This window comes from Gopherus evgoodei, chromosome 10 (assembly GCF_007399415.2).
Source record: "Gopherus evgoodei ecotype Sinaloan lineage chromosome 10, rGopEvg1_v1.p, whole genome shotgun sequence".
Taxonomy (NCBI): Eukaryota; Metazoa; Chordata; order Testudines; family Testudinidae; genus Gopherus; species Gopherus evgoodei.
The window spans coordinates 42,246,347-42,270,958 of NC_044331.1; the positions used below are offsets into that span (position 1 = coordinate 42,246,347).

A 24,612-nucleotide genomic window follows, 5' to 3' on the forward strand; every position below is an offset into this window, starting at 1 on the left:
CGCTCCAGGGCCCTCCTCCACGCTGTCCCTGCGCTGCCCGCCGAACCAGGGCCCGGAGCGCGCTCTGAGGTGCTGCCTGGGCGCGCGTGTCGGGATGTTCCGGGGCCGCAGCGCCTGGTTCTCGCAGAGCGTCAGCCGGGAGCTCCGCGATTTGTGGGGTGAGGGGGGGCCTGAGCGGCCGGTTATTCTGGGGCCCTTTGGAGCGCCCCCGCGGGGGGGGTAACCGCCCCCAGCACTCACCGGCGGCGCGGCTGGGACCGAGTCGCTGAAATTCCCGCAGCCAGTGAGTGCTGCAGAGCTCGCGGGGGCGGGGTGGGGAGAGGCTGGAGCAGAGGCTGGAGCCTCAGGCAGCTTTCCTGGAGGTAGGGTGACTAGATGTCCCGAGTTTATAGGGCCAGTCCTGATTTTTGAGTCTTTTTCTTACCCCCCCCCCCGGATTTGTCACATTTGCTCTCTGGTCACCCTACCTGGTTCCCTATGCAGCTGTGTACTTTGTGTATGGGTTGGCAGGGCCCTGGGCACCCCCTGCCGAGGGGTGTGGGTGGAGGCAGTGGCACACGCTCCTGAGTAGCGCAGCTGGAGAGGGGGCAGTGGCGCACCCCACTGAGGGGGTGCAGGCCTGAGGGGGGGAGTCAGTGGCACAGCCCGCTGAGGGGAGGCAGGCCTGGGGGGGGGATAGTGGCACACCCCACTGAGGGGAGGCAGGCCTGGAGGGGGGGGATAGTGGCACACCCCACTGAGGGGAGGCAGGCCTGGGGGGGGGGATAGTGGCACACCCCGCTGAAGGGAGGCAGGCCTGAGGGGGGGAGTCAGTGGCACACCCCGCTGAGGGGAGGCAGGCCTGTGGGGGGGGATTGTGGCACACCCCGCTGAGGGGAGGCAGGCCTGTGGGGGGGGATTGTGGCACACCCCGCTGAGGGGAGGCAGGCCTGTGGGGGGGGATTGTGGCACACCCCGCTGAGGGGAGGCAGGCCTGTGGGGGGGGATTGTGGCACACTCCGCTGAGGGGAGGCAGGCCTGTGGGGGGGGATAGTGGCACACCCCGCTGAGGGGAGGCAGGCCTGGTGGGGGGGGGATAGTGGCACACCCCGCTGAGGGAAGGCAGGCCTGGGGGGGGGTAGTGGCACACCCCGCTGAAGGGAGGCAGGCCTTGGGGGGGGTAGTGGCACACCCCGCTGAAGGGAGGCAGGCCTGGGGGGGGTAGTGGCACACCCCGCTGAGGGGAGGCAGGCCTGGGGGGGGTAGTGGCACACCCCGCTGAGGGGAGGCAGGCCTGGAGGTGGGCAATAGTGGCACACCCTGCTGAGGGGAGGCAGACTCGTGGGGGGAGTCAGTAGCACACCTTGCCTAGGGTGACTTGAGGGGCTGGGCCTGCACCCTGCTCTCTGGGGCTGTGTGGGCGGGAGCACTCTGGGGGTGACTGGGTCTTGGAGTTGGGGTGCTGGGCAGGTGCCTGCTGCCAGAGCAGCCTCCCCTCTCCTGGCTGGGCTCTGGCCATTGCCAGGGCTGAATGGGCAGCAACGAATGTCTGGCTGGGGTCACCCACGATGTCCCTGCCTGGTTTGCCCTGGGTGGAGCTGCTCTCCTTTCCCAGGGCAGCCTGCTGCTCAGCCCCGCCGTATGGCTTGGGGAAAGGGACATTGAGGCCGGCCCCTGGCGAGGGGTTCCAGCTCCATGGGGCAGCGAGTGGGGAGCGTCACCCCTAGAGCTGCGTCACAAGGGCTGTTCCCAGCTGCAGGCATGGCTCTGTGGGCGCCGTCACAGCCTGTGTGAGGGTATCTTATACTTAGCACAGGGCCAAGTGATGACAGTGCACCCCAGAACTTCTATATGGTAGTGCTTTGAGACTATCAGAGCTCACTGGGGACCAGGCTGACTGGCTTCTGGCACAGCCTGCTACAGTGGGTAGGAAAATGAGCTGTGATCATGGGTTACTTCAGTCTAAGGCGTGGTCTACACTATGATTTTTAGGTTGAATTTAGCAGTGTTACCTTGATTTAACCCTGCACCTGTCCACATGACGAAGACCTTTTTTTTTTTTACTCAAAGGGCTCTTAAAATCAATTTACTTACTCCACTTCCGTTGAGGGGATTAGCACTGAAATTGGCCTCGCTGGGTCGAATTTTGGGTAGTGTGGACGCAATTTGATGGTATTGGCTTCCAGGAGCTATGCCACAGTGCTCCACTGTGACTGCTCTGGACAGCGCTCTCACCTCAGATGCATTGGCCAGGTAGACAGGAAAAGTCCCGTGAACTTTTGAATTTCATTTCCTGTTTTGCCTGCATTGTGAGCTGATCAGGACAGGTGACCATGCAGAGCTCATCAGCAGATGTGACCATGGAGTCCCAGAATCGCAAAAGAGCTCCAGCATGGACCAAACTGGAAGTACGGGATCTGATCGCTGTATGGAGAGACGAATTCGTGCTAGCTGAACTCCGTTCCAGTAAACAAAATGCCAAAACATTTGAAAAAGTCTCCAAGGATATGAAGGACAGAGGACTTGCAGCAGTGAAAATTAAGGAGCTCAGGCAAGCCTACCAAAAATCCAGAGAGGCAAATGGCTGCTCCGGGTCACAGCCCCAAACATGCCGCTTCTATGATGAGCTGCGTGCCATTCTAGGGGGTGCAGCCACCAATATCCCAACCCTGTGCTTTGACTCAATGAGTGGAGTATGATGCAACATGGGATTGGGTTTTGGGGACTAGGAAGATGATGATGAGGTTGATGATAGCTCACAGCAAGGAAGCGGAGAAACTGGTTTCTCCAACAGCCAGGATCTGTGTCTCACCCTGGACCTGGAGCCAGTAACCCCCGAACCCACCCAAGGTGGGCTCCCGGACCCTGTAGGCAGAGAAAGGACCTATGGTGAGTGTACCTTTGTAAATATTAGACATGGTTTAAAAGCAAGTGTGTTTAATGATTAATTTGCCCTGGCATTCTCAACCAGTACAGCTACTGGAAAAGTCTGTTAAAGTGTCTGGGGATGGAGCGGAAATCCTCCAGGGACACCTCCATAAAGCTCTCCTGGATGTATTCCCAAAGCCTTTGCAAAAGGTTTCTGGGGAGGGCAGCCTTATTCCATCCTCCAAGGTAGGACACTTTACCACACCATGCCAATAGCACATAGTCGAGAATCATTGCAGAACAAAGCATTGCAGCGTATGGTCCTGGTGTTTGCTGGCATTCAAACAACATCCATTCTTTATCTCTCTGTGTTATCCTCAGGAGAGTGGTATCATTCATGGTCACTTGGTTGAAATAGGGACATTCAGAGGTGCCCATTTCTGCTGGGCTGTTTGCCTGTGGCTGAACAGAAATGTTCCCCGCTGTTAGCCACACGGTGGAGGGAGGAGTGAATCCATCAAAATGCAACCTTGTAACAAAAGCACATGTGCTATGTAATGTTAACAGCATGGTTTACCTTGAAAGAGTGTACCCATTGTTTTATAAGATGTCTCTTTTTAACTACCACTCTCCCTTTTTTTTCCTCCACCAGCTGCATATGTTTCTCCTTCCCAGAGGCTAGTGAAGATTAGAAGGTGAAAAAAATGACTCAGGATGAAATGTTCTCTGAGCTCATGTGTCCCATACTGACAGAGCACAGCAGAATGCGTGGAGGCAGACAGTATCAGAGTGCAGGAAAGCACAATATGAACACGAGGAGAGGTGTCGGGCTGAAGGTGATAGGTGGCGTCAGCTTGCTGACAGAAGGCAGGAGTCAATGCTCGAGCTGCTGAAGCATCAAACTCATATGCTCCAGCATGTGGTTGAGCTGCAGGAAAGGCAGCAGGAGCACAGACCGTTGCTACAGCCCCTGTGTAACCAACTGCCCTCCTTCCCAAGTTCCATAGCCTCCTCACCCCGATGCCCAAGAACACGGTGGGCGGGCCTCCGGCCACCCAGCCACTCCACCCCAGAGGATTGCCCAAGCAACAGAAGATTGGCATTCAATAAGTTTTTAAGTTTTAAAGTGCAGTGTGGTCTTGTCCTTCCCTCCTCCCCTACCTCACCCGGTGCTTCCTCCTCCCCCATCTCTCCTGGGCTACCTTGGCAGTTATCCCTCTAATTGTGTGATGAATTAATAAAGAATGCATGAATGTGAAGCAACGATGATTTTATTGCCTCTGCAAGCAGTGATTGAAGGGAGAGAGGAGGGTGGTTCGCTTACGGGGAAATAGAGTGAACTAAGGAGGGGGCAGTTCATCAAGGAGAAACTAACAGAACTTTCACACTGTAGCCTGGCCAGTTATAAAACTGGTTTTCAAAGCTTCTCTGATGCGCAGCGCGCCCTCATCTACACTTCTAACCGTCCTGGTGTCTGGCTGTGCATAATCAGCGGCCAGGTGATTTGCCTCAACCTCCCACCCCACCATAAATATCTCTCCCTTACTCTCACAGATATTGTGGAGCACACAGCAAGCAGTAATAACAATGGGAATAGTGGTTTCACTGAAGTCTATCTAAGTCAGTAAACTGCGCCAGCACGCTTTTAAACATCCAAATGCACATTCTACTACCATTCTGCACTTGCTCAGCCTACAGTTGAACAGCTCCTGACTACTGTCCAGGGTGCCTGTGTGTGGCTTCATAAGCCACGGCATTAAGGGGTAGGCTGGGTCCCCAAGGGTAACTATAGGCATTTCACATCCCCAACAGTTATTTTCTGGTCTGGGAAGAAAGTCCCTTCCTGCAATTTTTGAAACAGCATCATGTACCTTTCCCAGCCATCCCATGCTTATGTTGGCGAAATGTCCCTTGTGATCCACCAGTGCTTGCAGCACCATTGAAAAATACCCCTTTCGGTTTATGTACTCACTGGCTTGGTGTTCCGGTGCCAAGATAGAGATATGGTTCCATCTATCGTCCTACCACAGTTAGAGAATCCCATTGCAGCAAAGCCATCCACTATCGCCTGCACTTTTCCCAGAGTCACTACCCTTGATATCAGCAACTCTTTGATTGCATTGGCTGCTTGGATCACAGCAGCCCCCACAGTAAATTTTCCCATTCCAAATTGATGTCCAACTGACCTGTAGCTGTCTGGCATTGCAAGCTTCCAGAGGGATATTGCTTGTGAACTGTGAGGGCTGCTCTCATCTTGGTATTCTGGCGCTTCAGGGCAGGGGAAAGCAAGTCCACAAAGTTCCATGAAGTGCCCTTATGCATGCAAAAGTTTCGCAGCCACTGGGAATCGTCCCAGACCTGCAACACTATGCGGTCCCACCAGTCTGTGCTTGTTTCCTGGGCTCAGAATTGGCATTCCACAGCATGAATTTGCCCCATTAACACTATGATGTGCACATTGCCAGGGCCCGTACTTTGTGAGAAGTCTATGTTCTCATCACTGCGCTGCCATCATCTCCTCGTCTGCTTTTGCTTTTGCAGGTTCTGGTTCTGTATACGCTGCAGGATAATGTGTGTCGTGTTTACAGTGCTCATAATTGCTGTGGTGATCTGAGCAGGTTCCATGTTCCCAGTGCTATGGCATCTGCAGTGAAAAAAGGAGTGAAATGATTGTCTGCTGTTGCTCTGACGGAGGGAGGGGTGACTGATAACATGGCTTACAGGGAATTAAAATCAACAAAGGGGGTGGCTTTGCATCAAGGAGAAACACAAACAACTGTCACACAAAATGGCCCCCTCAAGGACTGAGCTCAAAACCCTGAGTTTAGCAGGCCGTTAATTTTACGGAGGGAGTGGGGAGCAAATGAATGCAAAACAAATCTGGTCTATTTCTTGTTTTGATCCACTCCATTTATCTTATACATCTTAGGCTGGCAGCAGACGGTGCAGTACGACTGCCAGCCATCATCATTTCCTGGGTGCTCGCCAGAAGATGCTGCTTTATGATTGCTAGCCATCATCATCTCCTGGGTGCTTGCCAGAAGACGGTGCAGTACGACTGGGGTATGACCTGGCTGAGTCACTCCCATACCTGACCAGGTGCCCCTGACCAATCTCACCAAGGTCGGCTAAAAGAGCACCCAGGAGTATGACGGTGGCTGCCAGTTGTGATGCACTGTCTGCTGCCTAAAGGCAATGAGCTGCTGCTGTGTAGCAATGCAGTCTCACGTCTGCCAGCACCCAGGAGACGTACTGTGACGGTGAGCTGAGCGGGCTTCATGCTTGCTGTAGTATGGTGTCTGCAAAGGTAACATGGGAAAAAAGGTGTGAAACAATTGTCTGCCATTGCTTTCATGGAGGGAGGGAGAGAGGGGGCCAGACAACGTACCCAGAACCACTCGTGACACTGTTTTTGCCCCATCAGGAATTGGTATCTCAACCCAGAATTCCAATGGGCAGCGAAGACTGTGGGAACTATGGGATAGCTACCCACAGTGCAATGCTCCGGAAGTCGACGCTAGCCTCAGTACTGTGGACACAGTTCACCGAGTTAATGCACTTAGAGCATTTTGTGTGGGGACACACACACAATCAACTGTATAAAAACTATTTAAAAAAAAAGACTTCTATAAATTCAACCTAATTTCATAGTGTAGATATACCCTAACTGACACCTTCATAGACTACAAGGCCAGAAGGTACCATTGTCATCATCTATTGTAACTTCCTGTGTAACACAGGCCAGAGAACCTCCCCAAAATAATTCCTTGAGCTACCTCTCTTAGAAAAACATCTACCACAGTCTTTGTTAAATTGTCCGAGTGGTTAATTACTCTCACTGTTAAAAATTTCGGCTTTGAAGCGGAGCCCAGAGCTGGAGCGCAGTGCAGCTCCGGAGCATTGGAGCTGCAGGTTTTTGCCAGGAGCTGGAGAGGAGCTGGAGCACAGCTCCAAAGCCCTGAAAAATTTACACCTTTTTTCCTGTCTAGACATGACATGCTGCCAGTACTAAAACATCTTTGGCATTTCTAAATATTATTGATAGCAATATTCTAACTCAAGGTGTTGCATCCAACACAGGAGAGTTCTGTATTAGACCTTGTCTTGATGGATAAAGTGGAACAGATTACAGAACTAAAAATTAATGGGTGCTTAGGTACACATGATCATAACTTAATCACATTTATACTGTGAAAACAGAATAAAGTCTAGACCACTAATACACACATGCACACTTGGTGCTTTTAAAAGGGCCGATTTCACAAGCTGAAAACAGTTATGAGCCAAATCAGCTATGAGGAAGAATTTAATCAGAAAAATATGAATAATAATTGGGAGTTGTTTAAGAACACTTTATTAGATGCCCAAAAGCCCACAATCAAGGAAGAGTGCCAAGTTGGTTAAAAAAGAGACCTGGTTTAGAGGGGAAGTGAAGACAGCTATAAAAAAATAAAATATAACAAATGGAAGAAAGGACATTGACAGTAATATTTATAAATTAGAACGGGATAGGCAACCTATGGCATGGGTGCCGAAGGCGACACACAAGCTGATTTTCAGTGGCACTCACTCTGCCTGGGTCCTGGCCACCGGTCCAGGGGGCTCTGCATTTTAATTTAATTTTAAATGAAGCTTCTTAAACATTCAGAAACCTTATTTACTTTACATACAACAATAGTTTAGTTATATGTTATAGACCTATAGAAAGAGACCTTCTAAAAAGGTTAAAATATATTATTGGCACACAAAATCTTAAATTAAAGTGAATAAAAAAAGACTCGGCACACCACTTCTGAAAGGTTGCTGACCCCTGAATTAGAAGCTAGGAATTGTAGAAAAGTGATAAGGGAAGCAAAAGGACACTAGGAGAACTCTATGACTGACAGTTGACGTAATTAAGAAAGAGTTTTTTAAGTGCACTGGGAACAAAAAGACTCCAAACAATGGTCCTAGTCCAATACTAGATGGAAATAGAATAATTATCAATAATGATGTAGAAAAGGCAGAAGTGTTCAGCAAATATCTGTTCTATATTTGGGGAAAAAACATGATGTAGTCATATCATATGATAGCTCTTTTTCCATTGCGTTAGTATTGGAGGAGGATGTTAAATAACAGCTAAGCTTAAACATTTTAAAATTAGCAGGTCCAGTGAACTTGCATCCAAGACTTAACAGAACTGGATGAGGAGCTCACTGGACTGTTAATGTTGATTTTCAATAAGTCTTGAAAGACTTCAGTTCCAGAAGACTGGAAGAGAGCTGATATGCCAATTTTAAAAGGGTAAATAAGATGACTTGGGGATAATTATAGGTCTGTCAGTCTGACATTGATCCCAGGCAATATAATGGAGTGACTGATACAGGCTTCACTTAATAAAGAATTAAAAGAGTAACATAATACCAATCAACATATGTTTGTGAAAAATAGAACCTATCAAACTAAGCTGATATTTATGAGATTACAAAGTTAGTTGAAAAAGGTGTTGATGTATATACTTAGACTTCAGTAAAGCATTTGACTTGGTAACACAACATTTGATTAAAAAACTATAATGATATAAAATTAACATGGCACAGATTAACTGGATTAAAAACTAGCTAAATGATAGGTCTTAAAATATAATGGTAAACAGGAAATCATCATTGAGTGGGTGTGTTTCTAGCGGGGTTCTGTGAGGATCTGTTCTTGGCCCTACACTATTTAACATTTTTATCAATGACCAGGAAGAAAACACAAAATCCTCACTGAGTAAGTTTGCAAATGAAACAACATGAGGGAGTGGTAAATAAGGAGGATGACAGGGCACTGATATAGAGCGATCTGGATCACTTGGTAAGCTGGGCACAGGCAAACAATGTGCGTTTTAATAGAGCTCCATGTGAATGTATATTGTCACAACTTCAGAATAACTGTGCCTGTATTCCCCCCTATCCCCATAGTCCACTCTAGGAGTGACCAGACAGGTCTCTAGTCATCACCTGTCTCTGGGTAGAGACCCTTGTCCCACTCCTTTCTGCCTGGGATTTTAAAGCTGCGCAGCTGCCTTACACTGTGACATCCCCAGCAAGTGAGTCTGCCTAACAGCCAACATTTGTTTGTTGGTTTATCTCAGAGGGCGATGAACAGTGAGTGTACTGCCAGCATTTACAATTACCACACAACTTTTTCTAAGTAAGCATCTTTATTCTTAAGGTAAAAGCATTACAGAAAAAACATGCACTATAATAAATGTGCATGCTAAAAGCTTATCACCCATCAGTCTTTGGGGCCTTAGTAGGCCAAAGTCTTTCCAGACTGCAAGGGTGGCCCCTTCCTGGGCCAGAAGGTCCTGTCAATTTGTTGGATCAGGTTTTTATACCAAAAGCCTCTTTGTTTAAATCTCTGGAAAACACAGTTTGAAGCAGTATTTGCAGTCACCCCTGGAAGTGATGCTTCTCTGGAGTTGTTTACAATTCCCAGGGTAATCACCTTCTGCTGTTTTTAGTTTCTGGATGAGCTGTGGTAACCCTTCCCCATGGACTAGAACACAATCATACATAAACAATTCATAAATTGAATACAATGGTCCCCAAAGATACTGCCTGGGATTGCAATATTTGGCACATACACATCTAGGAACATGAATGGAGGCTCTGCTTACAGAGTGGGGGATTCTATCTTGGGAAGAAATGACTGTGAAAAAGATTGGGGGGTTGTGATGGATAATGATAATCAGCTGACCATGAATTTCCAGTGTGATGCTGTGGCCAAAATGCTAATGCAGTCCTTGGATGTATAAATTGGAGAATTTGCAGTAGTACAGAGGTTATTTTACCTCTTATTTGGCACTGTGAAATCACTGCTGGAATACTGTGTTCAGTTCTGGATTCCACAGTTCAAGAAGGATATTGATAAATCGGAGAGGGTTCAGAGAAAAGCCAAGAGTACGATTAAAGGATTGGAATATGTGGTTTAGAGTGATAGACTCAAGGAGCTCAATCGATTTAGCTTAACAAAGATGGCTAAGGCATACTGTATATACTCCTTCATAAGCCAAATTTTTTTAGTGAAAAAAGAGAAGCACCAGAGAAGGGGGTTGGCCTATGAATGGGTATAGAGAGGGAAAAGTGGGACACAGCCCCTCCCCCCAACAGAGGGAGCAAGGAGAGGCAGCAGAACCAGAGGGGAAGAGGGGGGGCCAGAACCTCTCTGCTTCTGGACACGCTGCTCTTCCCCCAGCCTCTGAAGCAGCTGCAGCTCCAGGGCTGGCAGTTTACATCCGTGCTGCTGATCCTCATCCCCCAGAGCAGGCTGTGGCCGTGCCGCCTGGCCCGCCGGAGCACGCTGTGGCCATGCTGCCCGGCCCAGCCCGCTGGAACATGCTGCGGCCGCGCCGCCCAGTCTGGCCCCCTGGAGCAGCTCCAGCGAGGCCACAGACATCCTCCCCTGGCCCTCCCCAAATAAGGTAGGAAGGGATGGGATGGGAAGAGTGTGGGGGACCCAGGCTAGGGGTGGGGTCATGTGGGGGGTAGTCACAGGTTACTCCCCTGACCACCAGATTCTCTCCCACCCCTAAAAATTTCCCCATCAGTTGCTGTCCCAGCCTGTCAGGATAAGCAGCTGGCACGGCCAGGACACTTTGTTTACTTAGGTTTACCTCCGTGCCTGCGGATGCTCAAGGTAAACAAAGCATTTCAGCCTGCCAGCGGCTTATCTTGATGGCCTGGGAACCAAAGTTTGCTGACCCCTGAATTATAGGGTTGGCTTATGAACGAGTCATAACATTTTTCCATTTTTACTTTATCCATCTTGGGGCAGTTGGCTTATAGAGGAACTGGCTTATGATCGAGTATATACAGTAACTTGATTACAGTCTAAGTACATCTATGGGGAACATATTGAAAAGATTGATTTATTAAATATTTAATCTAGCAGAGAAAGTTATTGTGATAAATGAAGGGCGGGGGGCGGGGGGGGTTTGCTCCCTTTTATGATCACCCAGCCATCCAGTGAGTTATAAAATCCCTGTTAGTAGCTGTTCTCTACTTGTTTTACCTGTAAAGGGTTAAAAAATCTGTAGATAAAAGGAAGGGAGTGGACACCTGACCAAAAGAGCCAATGGGAAGGCTAGAACTTTTTTAAACTGGGGAAAAAGCTTCCCCTTTGTGTGTGCTATTCTCCCAGAGAGCAAAGACAGGGCTGGAACTATGCTGTAAAGAGTTTGGCCAGGTATGAGAAATCATCAGATCATGCCTAGAAACTACTCATTTGAAACCCTAGATATGTGAATAGATCAGGAAATGTCTAGGAAGATGTGATTAGGTTTATCCCTGTTTCTTTCTTTATGGTTTATGAACTCCTCTGTGCTAATCCCAAATGCTTTTGCTTTGCTTGTAACCTTTAAGCTGGACCTCAAGAAAACCATTCTTGATGTTTAATTATTGTATTTGCTCTTTTTAAATCTAGCAATAGCTTAAGTTTTCAGATGTATTTTCTTTCTTTTTGTTTAATAAAATTTTCCTTTTTTAAGAACACGATTGGATTTTTGTGTCCTAAGAGGTTTGTGCACATGTTTAATTAGCTGGTGGCAACAGCTGATTTCCTTTGTTTTCTTTCTCAACTCTTCCCCAGTGTGTGCGTGTGTGTGAGAGAAGTGTCTTGCGGGTACCTCACAGGGAGGAATTCCCAAGTTCTCAAAGGGATTTTTGCACTTGGGTGGTGGCAGAATCTACCCATCCAAGGTCAGAGAAAATCTGTGATTTTGGGAGTTTAATACAAGCCTGGAGTGGTCAGTATTAATTTTTAGAATCCTCGTGGGCTCCCACCTTCTGCACTCGAAGTGCCAGAGTGAGGAATTAGCCTTGACAGTTATAATGTGATTTAGTGGCCTGAAGATGAAGCTGGGAAAATTCAGACTGGAAATAAGGCACACGTTTTTAAAATGTGCCAAGGGTCATGGTGAATTCTTCATCCCTGGCAACTTTTAAATCAAAATTGGATGTTTTTGTAAAAGACGTGAACTAGGAATTATTTTGAGGAAGTTCTGCAGCCTGTGTTATACAAGAGAGCAAACAATGGTCCCTTCTGGCCTTAATTCATAGATTTTAATCTCTTGTTTCGAAGTGGGGTAGGTCAAAGCGCAATATGGAACTTTTAGTGCACAGCAGCAGAGTCCACATGGACACTTAGTGTGTGGCAGGCTAGTGCTTGCTGTGATCAAAGCAGGGCTTTGGAGTCGAGCCCGGAGCTGGAGCATGGAGCAGCTCCAGAGTAGTGGAGCTGCAGGTTTTTGCCTGGAGCTGGAGCAGAGCCAGAGCACAGCTCCAAAGCCCTGGCATCAAAAGTGTTTGTGTGGACAAGCCCAAAGTTAGATCAGGTTGCTGGCCAGCTCTAAAATAGGGAGGGGGAAATGTGTCTGCAAGTCACCTTTCCTTGTGCCTTCCATTTCTGTCCTGAGGAGGGCTCATTCAGACTGTGAACCAAGGTCCTGCTCTCCAAGTACACCAGAAATAGCCTTATTGTAAACTTCACTTGGTAGAGGCTCTTTTACTCTTGTGAGTTCCAGTGTGAGCTATTGGGGAAATAGAATAGGGAATGAATGCAAGATTGTTGTCAAGGGAGAATGATTGATCAGGGCAGTTACAATGTGTATAAGTTCCCAAGAACTGAATGAACTCTTTTTTATGCCACAGAATAAGAAAGTGATGGGTTAGGAGAATATGCTTTGGTCCTTAGGCCTTGAAGGTCTCCAAATCCATTTTTTAAATAGTTTGAGAACTCAAAATATTGCATTTTGGAGATTTTTCTAAACATTTCAAATGGCCGAACAATAGAGAAGATAAATTGTAATAGGATTGCATTAGGTTGAATAGAATTGATGCAGGAATAAATGGGTGATGTTCTCTGGCCTGTGTTATGTAGGAGGTCAGACTAGATGATGATAATAATGATCCCTCTGGCCTTCAAATCTAAAAATCTATGACAAGGGGTGAACTGTCAGGTAAGAAGGAGAAGTTCATATATTGTTCCCTAGGACTGGAGACATTGACCTCCACAAATAGAAAGGTGTTCTGAACATACTGGGAGTAATAATCCTAAACCAAGAGTGCCATCGCTCAATGTGCCCATTTTTCTGCAGTGGCTGAAGGAGGAGTGATTTCAACTCATCATGGTGCTGACTACCTGTTCAGCAGTGACGCTTCACACCCTGATACACAGAGGTACACTTTGTAGGTTTGACTCTTGTAGCTGTTTGGCTGTGTTCTTATCTGTGGTGTGTTTTTGGATATGCCCTGACCCTAATCACCCCTCCCCTGCTTCTCTGAAAGTGCTTTCAGCTAACAAAATTCTCTTTCCTTTTCTTTTTTTTTTTTTAATGGATTATGAGAATTCCCTTACCATAGTTTTGGAAATATTGTGCATCCTGCATCTGTTAGAGCTCTGAATGTATATATTATATATTGCATACATCTAATCTTTTTGAGTTTTTCAGCAGCACTATTAATTATATACAAAACATAATGCAATACAAACATTATTAACATTAATGATTGTGTTAAATAATCATCTCAATATTTAATGGCAGTAAGTTAAAAACACAGATGGAATTTTTAGAAGTGCCCGACTATTCCCATTGAATTACTTCAAAGGGGGCAATGTTAGGCTAATGCTGAGCATTTCTGAAAATCACAACCACAATAAACCGTAGGTAAGATGTCTTGGACAAAATACTGAAGTCTCATAGCAAACCACTTTGGCCTTTCCTATATGCAAAAATTGTACAGCTTTAACTAGTACAGCTAAAGTGACACAACTTAAAGGTGCTTATACTGCACAGCTTATTCCTGTAAGATAAGGGGAAAAAGCTATACCAGTAGAAGGCACCTATATATCAGTATAACTTTATTCATAGTAGGGGTTGTACCTGTATGGCTATTTTGGTTTAAAAATATATATCACTCCCCTAATCAAAATAGTTATGCTGAGGCCTTGGCTACACTGGCGCTTTACAGTGCTGCAACTTTCTCGCTCAGAGGTGTGAAAAAAACACCCCCGAGCACTGCAAGATACAGCGCTGCAAAGCCCCAGTGTAAACAGTGCCGCAGTGCTGGAAGCGCGGCTCCCAGCGCTGCAAGCTAATCCCCACAGGGAGGTGGAGTACCTGCAGCACTGGGAAAGCTCTCTCCCAGCGCTGGCGCCGTGACCACACTGGCACTTCAGAGCGCTGCCGCGGCAGTGCTCCCGCAGCAGCGCTTTGGAGTTTCGAGTGCAGCCAAGCCCTGATACAGAATGTGTGTGTAGACCTGTCCTTTGTTAATAAAAACTTAAATGCAAAAAAGAAAGTAGTTTAGTTTTCCAAATCAGCATTAATTCTACAGTTAAATGAAATGTTTTCTGCTGTTATGTTCTCCCAGCTGGTTTTGTAGCAGTTAGCTAACAACCTCAAATCCCAGAATGTTGCTGACTTCTTCACTGAGGTATAAGAACGTAATCAAAACAAGAGACCTAGAAAATTTAGACTTTATAAGCAAGACAGGAGGAAAAAAATCAATACTTGCCAAATGGAAAACAGCCAAATCACTAGGGAAAAAAATTTAACTTTCAGTCTGCTAAGTTATTACAAACAAAGGAAAGGAAAGGAAATACAGAAAACAGAAGAGGGCTTGACAGTGGGATTTTTTAAAGGAGAGCTGCAAAGCTTAAAATGAAGAAAAGACTATAAAAGATCCTCAATCATGAAATGAATATTTGTATAGATCAGTGGTTCTCAGCCTATTTATCATTATGGCCTGCAGGTTGAGAACCACAGTGCCACCCATCCAAAAACTCCCCTATGCCCAGCCCCTGCCCACCTGCCCAGAGACTCCTCCACAGAGCGGGCCCAGGAGCACAACCCTGGGCACAGGGCCCGGCAGCTGGACCCTGGGACCCACCATGTGCAGCCAGCAGCTGGAACCTGGACCTCGGAACCCTGCCAAGTGAGGCCAGGCATCCAAGACCCCCAGCCAGGAGCAGAGCAACTGGTGTGGGCCAGCAGCCAGAATCCCGAGGTATGGGGCCAGGAGCTGAGCCCCATCTAAAACCTGGGGGTACTGCAGCACCCTTGCAAACCCCTACTTCCCAATGTGTTCTACCCACCCCCACAAACCTGCCTGGAGACCCCCACTACTGGCCCCTGTGGCACTTGCCCCCTGCTGGCAGGAGTGCTCCTGCAGGCTGCTGGACACTGTCTCCCCTTCAGCTAGCCCCAGCCCTTGCCAGACCAGAGCAGCAAATTTTGATCTATGGGCTCTGCTCCTTGCTTCAGTGGGTTGGTGAGGCTGATGTGGCTTTTTTTGTTGCTGATTGAGGCCTTTTCCTTACTACCCACACACCATAAAGCAAATATATTGTTTTCTTTACCAAATTCAAGCTAACTTTAATTCTTTCATTTCATAACTATCCCTACACCTTTGCAGGCATTTACCCAGGGCCGGCGCTTCCATGGAGGCGAACTAGGCAATTGCCTAGGGCGCCAGGATTTTCAGGGGGCAGCATTTTGCCGGGGGGGAGCGGCAGGCAGCTCCCATTGACCTGCCGCAGTCGTGCCTGCGGAGGGTCCGTTGGTCTGCGGCTTTGGTGGAGCTGCCACAGGCACGGCTGCGGACGGTCCGCTGGTCCCGCAGGCATGGCTGCGGCAGCTCCTCCAGAGCCGCTGACCAATGGACCCTCCGCCGAAATGGCTGTGGCAGCTCCACCGGAGCCGCGGGAGCAGCGCGTGAGGCAGCGAAATGGCCGTGCGCCTAGGGCACGAAAAACTCTAGCGTCGGTCCTGCATTTACTAGTCAAGTTATGAGTTAAGGATTTGTTTTTCCCACAACAGCTGATAACACTGTAACCCTCTGACAGAACTATGCCAATTATTACCTGTCTGGCATAGTTATATGCAGTTCTGCTTGCATCAACTGTCAGGAAAAATGCACAGCCCTTAAGTCAGGATGTGACAGATAGTGAAAGAGAAAATGCTTTTCATATAATTTGTTTCAAAATAAAAATGTATCTGTAATATCAGTTTCCATGCACTATATATTTAATCAATGATTTTGGATGTAAAACATGCTCTATATCAGGTGGTCAAACCTGTGGCTCCAGAGCCACATGCAACTCTTGAGAAGTTAATATATGGCTCCTTATATAGGCACCGACTCCTGGGCTGGAGCTACAGGCGCCAACTTTCCAATGTGCCGGGGGGGGAGGGGGGCTCATTACTCAATTCCTGGCTCTGCCACAGGCCCTGCTACCACTCCACCCCTTTCTGCCCCCTCCCCTGAGCCTGTCGGGCCCTCGCTGCTCTCCCCTCTTCCCCCAGAGCCTCCTGCTTGCCACAAAACAGGTGACTGAGAGGTGCCAGAAGAGAGGGGAAGGTGCTGATCAGTGGGGCTGCTGGTGGGTGGATGGGGTGGGGGTAATGGGGGGGCTGCTGACGTATTACTGTGGCTCTTTGACAATGTACATTGGTAAATTCCGACTCCTAAGACTCAGGTTGGCCAACCTGCTCTATATTTGTTGTGAAAGCTTTATATTAACTTTGTAAATATTAATATTTACAACAAGTGAAACAATGTAAAGTAGGTCAATTGCACAGCAGTATTCTTATTCTTATTTATTATCTGACTTACCGTAGTGCATAGCAACCCCAGTGCAGACTAGGATCCCATTGTGCCAGGCACCGTACACAAACAGAACAAAAAGACAGTCTCTGCACTAAAGAGCTGACAATCCCTTTAAACTCCTTACTCACTGTAAGATTTATTGTGTCCAGCCTTGCTACACTCTAGGCTTGAATTGATCGTTCAAATAATTATGATTTGTTATTTTCACATTTCTTTTTCATAAAAGCTTTTTCTGTTTTGTTTTGTTTTGTTTTTTGGTTTGTTTTTCTTCTAGAATACATGAGAGCCTAGATTATATAGAGGGTAAAGCTACAGTTTTTCATTCTTCTTATCTCTCTGCAAACGCAAGTGCCAGCTCTGAAATGAAACAGACAGTGGCTTTGGGTCACTTCATCCTTCCCCCTGCCTGTGTACAAGAAGGTTAGGAAAAATATAGAGCATTTACCATACAGTTTGCTCATTGTTTTAAAACCGAGACTGTTGGTGACATTGAACATAGGCAGTCAAATTACAGTGACCTCAGTCTGGGTGTACTGGGGGAGAAGGGGCATAGGGAGTGTCCCAGGACTGGAGGCATCCACAGTTCTGCAGTGCAGGTAGATCTGAATCTACTGCTGCTGGTGGTGCTTACCCCTCTACTAGGTGCAGGTCTAGGTTGGCAGTGCAAATGAGATCATGCCCATGGAGGAGCAAATGCTGCTGCTCTATGAGGTGCCCCCAGTCAGGGCATGTGCCATAACACAGGTACTGCTTTGCTAATATGTTTGGTTGGTTGTTTCCTAGCAAATGAGTGGATTGGAGTCACCTATGAGTTTTTGATTCTGCAGTATCTTGACAGTTGATGTGGCACTGTGCAAAAAGCTCTTCCCTTCCTTTCTCCTCATTTCTCTCTCCCCCCACCCTGCCTGCTACTCTCCACAAACCTGATTGGTTGGGGGGGAGGGCATGCCATTCCAACCCCCCCTTTTTCTCTCCTTCCTGCTACTCTTCACAAACCTGGCAGGCAGCGCAGAGTGCCACTCCAAAGCAAGGACACAGAATTAACTCTGACCCTTGGGAGTCCAAAAGATTAAAAACAGCAAGAATAGGGATGGCATATTGTGTATCAAAATTAGGAATTAATATGTCTAAAAGAATATCTGATTGTGTAGCTGTCATGACAGCCGAACTAGTGGCGATAATGCTAGCGTTAAACTGGATCTGGAGTGTGCACCTAGCAGCAGCAGTCATTTTTTCAGACTCGATATCAAGCCTTATGGCAATAAGAAAGGATGCTTCCATATGTAGAAGTCATCTAATCAATTAAGGGGAGAATATAAATCACTAGGTATTTAGGAATTATGGTTGGTGATGGCTATGGACTAGCCAGTCAAGTCTGCTTTGCCGTGAAAAAGAAAAAAAAGAGAGACCCCCGGGAGGGTTTGAGTGAATGAGCAGGCGGGGGACCAACCTGAGAAGATTCAGAGAGGAAACAGGAAGAAGCAGGGAGCAGGAACCCTGAGTTATGGGAGAAAGGGAGCTGTTTGGAGGGGAGGCAGCTGCTTGTAAAAGGGGACTCTTAGGCCACGTCTACACTACAGCATAAAATCGAAATTACTAAAACCGGTTTTATAAAACCGATATTATAAAATCGATTTTATGCGTCCACACTAGGGCACATTAATTCGGTGGTGTGCGTCCATGGTCCTAGGCTACCATCGATTTCCGGAGCGGTGCACTCTGGGTAGCTACATTAAAGGAATGAGACCAATAACTTTGATTTCCATCCACACTAGCCCTAAATCGATATAGTAATACTCCTCTCGTTGGGGAGGAGTACAGAAATCAATTTTAAGACCTCTTAAAATCGATTTAAAGTGCCTTGTAGTATGGACGGGTACAGAGTTAAATCGATTTAAAGCTGTTTAAATCGATTTAACTGTGTAGTGTGGACCAGGCCTTATAAGTGCTCAGCCTGGACCTGACAGAACAGCTGAGCCATGTGGCAGGACCCATTATTTTGAGCTCATACTGCACACCAGTCTGAGAGAGCACGGACAGGGTGGACTGATCCAAAGGAGGGGACAGAGTGCATTGTCATGGGGCAGAGTCTCTGCAAGTCTGGCCAGGAGTGGGAGGCCTGTTTTGCTGTTTACTGTGTGGGGACAAAGGAGTCTGTGTAACCACTGCTAGAGATCCTGACTTAGGTACCAATCAGTGGTTATTACAGTTTTGTTTCACACTTGGTTAAAGATCCTCTCTGCTAGCTGACTGGTTTTTGCTGGAGAGATACCACTGTGTAATACTTTTGACATTAATTTATTTTTATTCACTACAGAAATTAGAAAAAAACTTGGTAGTTTTATATGGGAGCAGATGAATGATTCTCTGATGGAACAGGTAAGGTTGTACTAAATGCACATCAAGGGTGAAATCCTGTCCCATTGAAATCAATGGCAAAACTTTGCCTGACTTCAGTGGAGGCAGGATTTCATCCCAGGGCTTCAAGTCAAACAGTGGATCAAATGTTCTGAGGGTTTTTTGGACTGAATTGTGATAATCAAGATGTCTGCTACTGCCTTTGGCCTACTGTATATCCCCCTTCTACTGCAGCAGTGTCCAGGAAGCAACCATTCAGAACTTGCAGAAAATGGCGTGGCAGAGGGATTCACTACCATCACCACAAAGCAGTGTCCATATTCTTAACAATAATGAAATGGATTGAGAAAAGCCAACAATTATATAAAGCACTCGACCCACAGAAGCAGGTTACAAAGCTTTTGTGCTTTCTCTGGTTACTGCTGGCTGGGTTGGGTGGCTTAATGGTAGTCCTTTGTACTACTATGCCAAAAATTTGAGTTCAGATCTCTTGCTCCTCAGGCAAATTATTGCTATGCAAGAATCTCCTCCTGCCAGAGGCTAACATTTCTGGACAAGATGATCAACACAAGCTGCCTTATATTGCAAAGTTTGATTTTAGTGTTAAAATCCTTTCTTCTTAACATCATCTTAATAAAATTTTTAAACCCGGGGGAAAAAAAAAAGCTTAGCTCAGCTGAAGGACCTTTCACTGTCCTGTGTCTGCAGCTGAGATAAATGGGACTGGACTTGATAACAGTCCCAAAGTAAATTATAGATAGACAGTAAGGGCTGTAGATGGCAGTTACAGTAAAGGAATCACACAGTTGTGTGATTATTTCCCCCTTGAGGTGAACCCCAGTCCACTCTGCAGGGCAAGGTTAGACTGTCTTGTTCTCACTTCAATTTTGGTGTTTGTGCGATTTTTAAAGTTAGTTTTGTGTGTGTGTGTGTGCGCATGTACACACTGGGGCATATTGCCCTCTTGTTAAATTTGCATTTGATAGTGCCTATCATGGAGTCTCAGAAAATTGAAAATGATAGTTATCAGAGGAACTTTCCTTTCCTTCCTTATCAAGTCTGAAGGGGCTGTATGCACAATTTTAATCAAAATATATGTTGACATTTACAGCTTGATGAATTAACACCAGCTGAAATAAAGACTAGCATAAAAGACGATGAGCAAAGAATAAAGGGCAAAAAAGACCTGGATGGAAGGTATTTTCTTTATTTCCATGTTAGGATTGCTTAGGTCTTGTTGTTTAGGCACATGAGCGTATAACACAAGGGTGGCTGAACTTACTGATCTTCCGAGCAGCATACGATAATCTTCATAAGTTCGAGAGCTGGGTGCACCTGTTTGGGGCTTCTGCCCTGTGGCAGAGTGGTGAGGCTCGGGCCTTAAACCCTGTGGGAGGTGCCTGTCGGTGCTCAGGGCTTCAGCAAGAGCCGGGCTGAAGCTCTGAGCCACGGCAGGCACCTCCTGCGGGGCTGAAGCCCCTAGCCCCACCACCCCACTGCAAAGTAGAAGCCCATAACTCCCCCTCCCAGTCTGGTAGGTGGAGAATGGGGAGGCATGGGGGGCTCTGCAAGCCGCACTCTAGCTGTAAAAGAGCCACATGTGGCTCGTGAGCTGCAGTTTGGCCACACCTGGTATAACATATTGATTGATAACTCTGAATCCTAATGATTACAGTGTAAATCTCAACCGTAATTATTTTGCTGTTGATCATTTTAGCAGAAACATCCAGCTAATGTATTTATCCCAGGATCCCAGACTGTATTCCACTTGTTCCCAACTGTGCCCTGCCTACTTGCCAAAACCTTCAACTTCCTCTCCTGTTAACTTCTGCACTGTGGTTCTATATTCAATACAAAAATCTGCAGTGCAATGAAAATTGAAGATGGAAGGCCAGACTGAAATAAAATAAACGTGATATCAGAATAAATAAGACAATGGATTCTGTACCCATTATTTCCATATTTAATTCAATAAAAACCTTCATTTGTGAATTTAGCAGAAGTTGCTGCAGAATTTCCATCTTGCCACACTGGACTTCTTCAGAAATGAGGACCTCTTTCTGTGGAATTTAGATCCTTAGCCTTGACTATAGATTGGCAGGGAAGGGAAAATTTGAAATTCCCACGAATAGCTGAATCCAGTAACACAGCCATTCCTGAAAGCAATCTTTAAAAAGTAAACAAAAGAAGCGAAAAATAACACTTTCCCCCCCCCACAGCAGTAAAGAAAAAAGAGTATCGAAAACACCAGTGAGAGGGAAACTTGCATTCTGTCCACTTCAGGATTATCCAGTGAACAACATGGTGACAGGTAAAGATTAATATGGATGAACTTTCTGCCAAATGGAACAAATGCAAACAATATTATGGGTAACAAAGAGTCCCGTGGCACCGTATTCACCCACAAAAGCTCATGCTCCAATACGTCTGTTAGTCTATAAGGTGCCATAGGACTCTTTGCTGCTTTTACGGATCCAGACTAACATGGCTACCCCTCTGATACTTGACAATATTATGGGTGATACTGATGCGGATTGGCCTATTCTATGCCCTGTTCTTGCTTGATTTCTTTATAATGCGGACAGAAAATCATGCAGTGTGTCTTTTCTGTGCAAATTCTATACAATCAATATTCATGCAATTCTGCATCTATTCCTAGTGAGATATCCTTTTCACCATGTGAACTTTCTAACAGTTGGGTTCAACAAAGGGTATAGTTTTCACTGAAATTGATTTGATATTTGTTTTTGATGAATCCAGGTTGTCCCCTATTTATCACTTTAATTTATCTAGGTGTTTGCAAGTATCAAAAGTGATGCTGTATTAACATTTCTAGCAGTTTATCAGATGTTGCATCAAAGTTAAAATGACTGTCTAGTACAGAGACTGGCAGCCTGCGGCACGTGCGCCAAAGGCGGCACATGGGCTGATTTTTAGCTGTATGCCGCTGACAGTTGGGGTCCCGACCACCGGCCTCGCTCAGCCCGCTGCCGTCTTGGATGGACAGAACCTGGGCCGGCAGCTGGCTGGCAGGGGCCGGCGGACGGAACCCCAGACTGGCAGTGGGCTGAGCAGCTCAGTCCACTGCTGGTCTGGTATTCTATCTGCTGCCTGCCCTGCCGATCTGGCACGCAAAATCTTAAATTAATGAAGACTTGACACACCACTTCCCAAAGGTTGCCGACCCCTGGCTCCAGGCACCAGCACGCCAAGCACGTGCCTGGGGCAGCAAGCCACGGGGGGCGCTCTGCTGGTCGCTGCAAGGGCGGCAGGCAGGTTGCCTTCGGCAGCATGCCTGCGGAGGGTCCACTGGTCCCGCGGCTTCGGTGGACCTCCCGCAGGTGTGCCGCCAAATCCGTGGGACTGGGGACCTCCTGCAGGCAAGCCGCCGAAAACAGCCTGCCTGCCGTGCTTGGGGCAGCAAAATACCTAGAGCCGCCCTTGGATCCACCTTTTCCCCTCCTAAAAACAGATGCTGTATTTGCCATTTTTCGACCCTTTGGGAGCTCACCTGTGCTTCCAATTCTCCATCTAGTTTCATGAGCACTTCAGGGTGTGTGTCACTTAGGGTAACCAGATGTCCTGATTTTATAGGGACAGTCCCGATATTTGGGACTTTTTTTTTATATGGGGTCCTATTACCCCCTCGCCCCCTGTCCCGATTTTTCACACTTGCTATCTGGTCACCCGTGTGTCACTAGATGCTGGTGATAGGAAAAAGTTCACATTATCTAGGTATCCTTCTAGAGGATGTGTTAGGGCTGCCCCTTTTTTTAGTTGATCATTATGAGAGGTTCCTGAATCTGGTAAGTGCAGTATGGGGTTCTATTACAATATTTTTCATGTATTAATTATTTTCAGTATAATTCACCTACTGTGAAATTCACCTCTGTGCAGAGGGCCAACCCTGTGGGCAACTTAAATTCCATTTTGAAGGCTTAAGCAGGACTAAAGTGATAGATAGGCTTGGTCCTGTCTTTTCTGCACAGAAATGAATTTCTGTCCTAGTAGACAAGTTCCTTCCCACACTATACTAAGCCTATGTCTACATTGTCCAACAGTTTGGCCTATGGGGTATGAACAGCAATGATGCAGAACGCTGCAGATGCAAACTAAAAGGGTCCTAGCTTGTATTAACATAGTACTCTTCAAACAAGACTAAATTAATGCATAGGAACCATTTAGTGTGCACCCGATAGGGTAGAGAGAAGGATTGTCCAAGGACATCACTCCAAGTATAAAGGTTCTTTCTCTCCAATTTGCACCAGTGAAAAAGCCTTTCTTTAACTTGTGTGGATATTATTAATGATTTAATAACCTTTGCAACCCTGTGCTTGCTTTCCCTGGGGAAATGATGGCAGAGCTTCAGGAGCTGCATGTATTTCCCAACAAAGTGCTCTTCTCTGCAATATATTATATAATATTTGATGTAATCTCACTGAAAATCGTAATAAAAGTACCAGGCATTTCTGTGTTTGTGATACTGTGTCTGTGATTCTCCCCAACCCCATATCAACAGTGTTTTTAATTTTGTGGATATTCATTCCACACTCCAGAAAGTCCAATAAAAAAGACTGGGCCGTGTGCTGTAGTTTCTGTGGTGTTTATATAATATATATATATACACACATACATTTTCACTTTGTAGGTTATGTCTCTTCTAGTGAGATGAAGAAATACCTTGGGGAATTACATGACTTCATTCCTGGTTCTTCAGGTTACTCGGTATATTGGGTTAAAAATGAAATGGACGTTTTCTCCGATGTGAAAAATAAATTGAAAAGAAAACTATAAATGACATTTAAATGGTTTGTATCAAAAACATAACTTGGCTTTGCTAAAACATTGCTAAATATATGTATGCCTGTTTAATAACATCCCATCTTTAGCATTGTGTATGTCCTTGTTCTCTCTCTCTCTCTGTTGGTCGATAGTTACTTCCAATAGCACTGTCATGGTACTTAAAGGTTTTTTTAGTTCAGTGACTGGAGGACTGAATTCTGAGTTGAATTTATTTGTATTATTTTTGGCCGAGGCTAACTTATTATATTGACTACAACTGGGTGTGCCTTATAATTTTTTGGATACTCATTATATTTTAACAACTGTTTACATTTGCTGTAAACAGCTTTAACTACTTAAAAATTTATTTTATATTAAAATGACTTATAAGCTTTCATCAAATAATTGCAAGATGTTTTCAATTTTTTGGGTAACAGACTTTTATTTCAATATGACTTATTGAGCAGAGATTTTATTCTCACATGGCTGCATGCAAAATACTCCCCAGGTTGATTCTGATGGTAGTAAAGCAGGTGTTAGTAAAAGCAATGTAAAAATATAATTAGGCAGTCCAAAGAATTTGAAGAGCAACTAGCAAAAGACTCAGAAACTAACAGCAAATTTTTTTTTTTTAAGTACATCAGAAGCAGAAAGTCTGCCAAATAATCAGTGGAGTCACTGAACGATTGAGATGCTAAAGGAGCACTCAAGGAAGACAAGGCCATTGCAGAGAAGCTAAATGAATTATTTGCATTGGTCTGCAGAGGATGAGGGAGATTCCTACACCGGAGCCATTCTTGTTAGGTGATACATCTGAGGAACTGTCCCAGCATGAGGTGTCAGTAGAGAAGGTTTTGGAACAAATACATAAATTAAACAGTAATAAGTTACTATCATTTAAATCAGCTTCCGTACCAGATGACTGGAGGATAGCTAACGTGATGCCAATGTTAAAAATGGCTCCAAAGGTGATTCTGGCAAATACAGGGCA

General features: G+C 46.0%; 1 protein-coding gene across 2 annotated transcripts; it reads left to right on the forward strand.

The window, feature by feature from the left end:
- TERB2 (telomere repeat binding bouquet formation protein 2) lies at positions 1-23,995 on the forward strand. Of its 2 annotated transcripts, none has more exons than XM_030577622.1 (7): positions 1-158; positions 12,968-13,049; positions 16,756-16,901; positions 18,799-18,860; positions 19,951-20,036; positions 21,059-21,150; positions 23,488-23,995. In XM_030577622.1, exons 1-7 carry the CDS (start codon positions 95-97, stop codon positions 23,631-23,633), a joined length of 678 nt encoding a protein of 225 aa, XP_030433482.1. In that variant the 5' UTR covers positions 1-94; the 3' UTR covers positions 23,634-23,995. The 2 variants fall into 2 exon arrangements, with proteins under 2 accessions (XP_030433482.1, XP_030433483.1); XM_030577623.1 differs by having other exon boundaries at positions 21,062-21,150.
- The last annotated feature ends 617 nt before the right edge of the window (positions 23,996-24,612 follow it).